The 6,000-nt window shown below is 43.4% G+C and overlaps 1 protein-coding gene across 1 annotated transcript; it reads right to left on the bottom strand.

Moving 5' to 3' along the window:
• LOC147154054 (striated muscle preferentially expressed protein kinase-like) lies at positions 1-1,485 on the bottom strand. The gene is made up of 2 exons (XM_086045790.1): positions 1,113-1,485; positions 1-14 (listed from the first exon to the last, which is right to left on the bottom strand). Exons 1-2 carry the CDS (start codon positions 1,483-1,485, stop codon positions 1-3), a joined length of 387 nt encoding a protein of 128 aa, XP_085901916.1.
• Positions 1,486-6,000: the final 4,515 nt, after the last annotated feature.

The raw sequence follows: 6,000 nt of genomic DNA, 5'->3' as shown, positions 1-6,000 counted from the left end.
CTAGGCCATAGCTGCTTTGGGAAAAGCACAAAAACAAAAAAAACGTACAGACTCAATCCTTGATGCTTTCATTGTCCACGTCACAGAAACACTTTCAAAGGTTCAAGACCGATTGATTAACACACACCTGCCACCAGTTCAAGTGCTCCTAATTATCCCCAAATACATTTCAGGTGTTCTCGTAGGCTTTGCCTGACATCAGTTTTGCTTCCTATCAGAAGCTTAAAGAGTGCTGTGCTAACATTGAATGGTATTTTGAACAGTTCATAATTCCCATCTCCACCTTGTCTAAGGCCGCAGTTCCAGCTGAAGACAAACAGCCCCAAACATAGCTTCTGGAATTATGGCCAAAAAATTCCCTCTCAGTTTCATCGGACCTTAACTCATTTTCCCACGTGTCAGGAAGGTTTTGTTATGGTCCAGTAAACCAAGGCTTAACTTTTTAACCATAATTCCAGTTTGTGCATTTGATGTATTGTTTTATTTCTTTCCTATTTATTCAGACAAAATATATATTTTTGCATAGTTTCCTACTTTTTTAATATCAAACAAATGTAAACATCAGACAGTGATAACCCAAGTAAATATAATACGCAGTTTTTAATGGTGATTTTATTTATCAAGGGAAAGAAAATTCAATATTATTACATATGTGTTTGTAATCCTTTCTACGTAGAAGAATCATAGATGTAAATGATCTTATTTCCTACCTGTTCCTGAAATTCTTTGGATTGTGGCATTTTGTCACAGATATTTTTTTTCATCTTTTGGCCGACTTTGTTTTGTCAGACAGGTTCTATTTATTTTGATTGAACAGGTCTGGCGGTAATCAGGCTTGGGTGTGGTCACTGAAAATGAACTCAGCTTTCCAACAAAATGTGATTAGCCACAGTTACAATCATTTGTGACTTAACTAGGGGGCAAATAGTTCATTCACACAGGGCCAGGTAGCTTTGAATAAGCTTTTGAACTTGGTGATTTTATTTAAGGAAAAATCATCAAACGGCACTTTATGCTTACTAACTTTGTCTAATATTTACATTTGTTTGATGAGCCTAAACGTGGTAACCATGCCCAAAAAATAATGGCAATTTCAGATAAGTTTCTGTTACCTTCTCCGAGATCCATAATGGCGAGGATGGCGCTGCAGCTGGCCTCCCCCAGCTCATTGGCAGCCACGCAAGTGTACAAGCCAGCATCCCGCGTACGGCAGTCCCGTATCCACAACCCTCCTGAGTCCTGGAATTCCGTGGGAGGCAGGAGTGTGTCGTTGTGGTACCAGGTGAGCGACGGTCTTGGAAAAGCTGCCACTGACACCCTCAGGCGGATATCACAGCCCGTTCCCACCGCAGCCTTACGGAGCTTACGGATGAAAACTGGTGGCGTGGACTCCTGGTCGCGGACGAGCTGGTCTTTCGGTCTGGCAGCTTTGGTTATGTTGGGAGGGCTGATGAGACTGCTACCGGATGCTGCACCTTCAGACATCTTGGATTCCATATGAACTCTGTATCGGGAAGAATGTTATATCTGGATGGCACTTGTTGCAGGGCTGACGCTAAATACTCCTTCAGCTTTCACACCTTTGGACACGCCGGGCACGTTGATGATGAGCCGGCAGGAAACTGAAACATATAAGTACAATCCAGTTTGACCTCCCTAGAAGGTTCTCTTTTGTAAGTGAACTACTCGGCCGCCATCTTGGTTACATGGGTGTATGTCAGCCTCACGATTAAATGAACAGTATTCTGACCTTTCAAGGGCAAGCACAAGCACTTTCAAAATTCATTTTAAACTGCACATTTCCACATGGCAACGTGTGTGTGTGCTGGGGGGTGGGGGGTTGTTTACGCATATTTGCACATACTGTCCTAAATTATATTGATGCATGTACTGTATTGTTTTATTTCTCCATCTATCAAGAAACTATTCAGTTAGCAATTATTTCAATCCCTTTTCAATATACGCAAATATACACTTAAGTTTGACATGAAAAATAATTTCTTTGACTTTGAAGGAACAGGGAGTGAAGCATTTTGCATCCACTCGAAAAACAGTTGGGTTAAAGATAACACCATTTTGGATCAAAAATGGACCCATCCACAAATTGGGTCAATTTGGCTCACCTTCTTGCATCGTTTTGAACAAAACAGCTCAGTATTTGTGGGTTTTTTGTACAAAACTACCCATTTTGATCAAATTGACCCAAGTAGTGGGTCGGTCCTTTTTTGACCCCAAATTGTGTTATTTTTAACCCAACTGTTTTTAGAGTGTCTGATGACTCCCCCCTTCCCCAAGCTGAGACTTGTTTGATAAAACTTACTCACAATTTAACTCGTGTCTAAAATAGCCACAAACCACAACTCAACAGACCTGACTTTGCCTTGAAAGCCAACAGGAATTCTTTTGGACATCCCCGCAAAGCCTGGGTTAAAGTAACAAGATCCATGGAGGGAAATAGTACATCTCTGCGTGTCCTTCTGCAGGTGTAAGTCCAGCCTGGATCACGGAGCATTAGCAACCGTCACCATGTCCCTTTTTCAGGTCTTTGACTCCCCCCTCTGTCGGGTGACAGAGAGGGAGAGAACGAGATCCGACATGGAGTGTCCAAGCGCCGCAACCTCCTGGTCTTTGTGAAAATGTCTCCTTTAAAAACTCTTCAGAACTTTTCAGCAATTATGTTGTCCCCCTTCTCTCGCCGCCACGTCTAAATGCCTCCGCTTTAGAGCGACAGCTGCACGGCCACTGATAGGTCGCATTTCTCAGCCCGCCACTTTTGACCTGCACACGCACGAACACTCGCACTCACACACATGCACACCCACACTCACACGCGCACACAAGCACACACACTAAGGTAACGAGTCACAATACTACATGCACTTAAAGGGACGGTGGGCCATGTTTTCACTGACAAGTTCATTTTATATATTTTTTGATCAGGAAAATGAAAAAGAGTTGCCATTTTCTATTTTATCCATTAATTTTGGAGAAATTAGGAAATAAGTGACTCCGTGAATAACGCCTCTCGTTAATTAGGCCAATGGCAGCGCCCCCTACCGTTCTATCCTTGTTTGGCCGGAGTCACGGGAGTAACCGATTCCAAACTCTCCATTGGAAATCATTGTACTTCCATTGCTTATAACGTCCAAAAACGATCAATTGGCACCAAAATTTATGTGGACACCTTTACTAATGCCCACTTCAACATATCCAAAGGATTAACCTCTCCGTGGCTGATTTATATGAGAATGAGGACTTATGGAAGTGAGCAGGGCTACAAAGATTTAGGCTGGGACCAGCGCACACTGCTTCTTTGCTTAAAAAAAAGACTTCTTTGCTGATCACGGTTAGGACGGGCGAGGCATTAAACACCAGTCAGGATATTTACAGAGACTAAAGTGGGAATGAGTAGACGTGCACATTTATTTGAATGAGGAATGGCCACAGTTTTTTGACAACACGTCCGATTTGGAACGTCAACAGCCGGAAAGGTACGTTCCAATACGGCCACACTCGGTTGTGGAGTCAGCCTCGCTGGAACTTTTTGTTCGCTGAACATTGACGCTTGTTCGATGAGGGCTTACTTCACTCTCTTGTTGCTATTAGCCGTCCCAATCCTACCTTTAGCCGGGGGGAGGGAAGCCGGGGGCTCCAATGTGCCTGCTGCTGCTGCAAGCCGCCGTCTCTCTCCCTCCTGAGACATGAGTTTAGCGTCGCTAAATGTCTGAAATATAACCAGTCGGGTTTCTTGTGCGCATTCATGCTCTTGTCCGCTTCAGCCTGTGAAAGTGGAGGAGCAATCGCCACGGTATTTTTGATTTTGTGGAGGTGATCATGATGAGATCACGTTTTATGTCAATAAATCCAAACTATTGTGCAGAACACTTTTATACTTTCACAGGTTGAAGTGGTTAATGTGCTTTTGTATTTTGGTGGCGATCGGTCGCCATTTTAGGCAACAGAACTGACAAAGCGAGCAATATTACCACCTTGCCTCCCTCCCGTGACGTAGACCGCTGAGACCGAAAACATAACATAAACCATGTCCCAAAAGGGGGCGGGGCAATTTGTCAAAAATCGAATCACCAAAAAAGACCTTAAATCACTACAGAGTCTTTTGGGGGGAGGAGGGGGGCACTTTAGTACTAATGTCATTTTTACATGCAAACCTATTATATAGGTGCCAATGTTAAGCTCACCCAAGTGTCCCTTTAAGTTGTTTCTGGAAAATTATTTACAACCACATCTTAAACATTTAGAAGGTACCCCTAGCTTGTCTCAACACCCCTTTCACACAGACGCACACACACACACACACACACACAACACAGCCCTTTAGATAATGCTATCAAGTCAAACGTGTGTATCAACTGCTATAAATAGACAGTCCAAGAATACAGATGGCCGTTTGTAGTGCAACTTCTAGTGCGGGTGAGCCACGACATAAAGGAAGTAGAACAGTGTAGTAACTACAGTGGGAACATTTGCATTTCTTTAAACTGCGTATCCTGCTGATGCATTTTGGTGGAATAAAACACAACATGGAGGTGCCAAGAAATCTCAGATATGTGTATGGAAAGTGTATAAAAGAAGGATTCATGCGGCCTTGCAGTTTGCAGCAGCGATAAAAGCATTGGTGAGAATCGCACTTGTGGATTGCAGTGGCCTCTAGTGGCCAATGCACTACAACCACTTGATCGGCCGCCACTCCACAGCCAAGTCGTCATCACGCAGTATACGCAGAAGGGAAAAAAAGTTTCTCCCTATTTGGAATGCAAAACAAAATCCGCCGCCACACCAATGGCATTGTACAACAATACATCACTCTGTCCATTTGTAATGGATGGCACACATAGGTGGAATATGACTTTTAAAGCAAGAGATTGTGCCCTTCAATCTTGGCTGCGCTTTTCCCCCATAATTCAGTTTCTTATAGAACTCAAAGAAAGTGAAAGTCATCAGGCGAGGACACGGCCATTTTGTTAAGGATCATCGAAGTTTACTCTCCTGGGGAACGAGCCTGTTCCCGCTCTCAGGAATTAATGCAGACCGAATCGGATACCGGTTGTACAGCAACTGTACACTATGCCCTCCAAAGGAAAACAAATTAAATATGCTATTTAACATGTTCAAATACAGTAAAAAAAAATATTTGTGCTTATCCCAACTTCTTACGTTTTTGCCTGATCACCACTTTCATTTTCAAGACCATCAAATAAATGTAAATTGTGGTCAAAAGAGAACCCAAACAAACCGTGAATTAATGAATGAATAAATACATGTAGGAAAAAATACATTGCAGGCAACCTGGTCCTGTGTGAAAATTAAAAGTACTTGCCTCTTTGTTAAAACATTAATTAACTGTGGCTAATCACTTTTTTTTAAGCTGAGTCCATTTTCACTGATTACACCCACGTCTAATTGTCTAAAGACCACCAGAAATCACATTAAATTGAACCTATCTGAGAAAATTAACTCAGCTAAAATTTCACAAAAAAGTCTACTGGAGGTGTGGGTCGCTGATGGCGCAGTGGTACACTCGCCTGAGTTGTGCGCGGGCAGCGTGGGATCGGTTCCCACTCAGTGACTGTGTCTGTGTGTATGCCCTGCGACTGGCTGGCGACCAGTTCAGGGTGTAATTCGCCTTTTGCCCATAGTCAACTGGGCTAGGCTGTTTTCGCGATTGATTTGCGATAACTGCTCAAAGTCAGGTCAGACTCTATCAGTACTCCAAGATTTCAGACTTGTTCTCTGGTTTTTCGAGACTCCAAGGACTGACCCTTGAGGGAGCCCACGTCATAGCCATGCGATCGAATTCAAAGACTCCTGTGAAAAGCGCTGAGAGGCATTATGGAGAAAACATGGAACAGTAGTGAACTTTCCTAGTAGCGGCCGACCTCCGGAAATTACCCCGGTGATGACCCATCCTGGAGGTCACAAAGGAACCCAGGACAACATTTAAAGAAGTGCAGGCCTCCTACACCTTAGCTAAGTTAAGCA

This window comes from Filicampus tigris, chromosome 1 (genome assembly GCF_054856515.1).
Source record: "Filicampus tigris isolate MCC_2025a chromosome 1, RoL_Ftig_1.0, whole genome shotgun sequence".
Classification (NCBI taxonomy): domain Eukaryota; kingdom Metazoa; phylum Chordata; class Actinopteri; order Syngnathiformes; family Syngnathidae; genus Filicampus; species Filicampus tigris.
The sequence above is the reverse complement of the archived record's forward strand: the minus strand, read 5'-3'. Positions and strand labels throughout refer to the sequence as shown.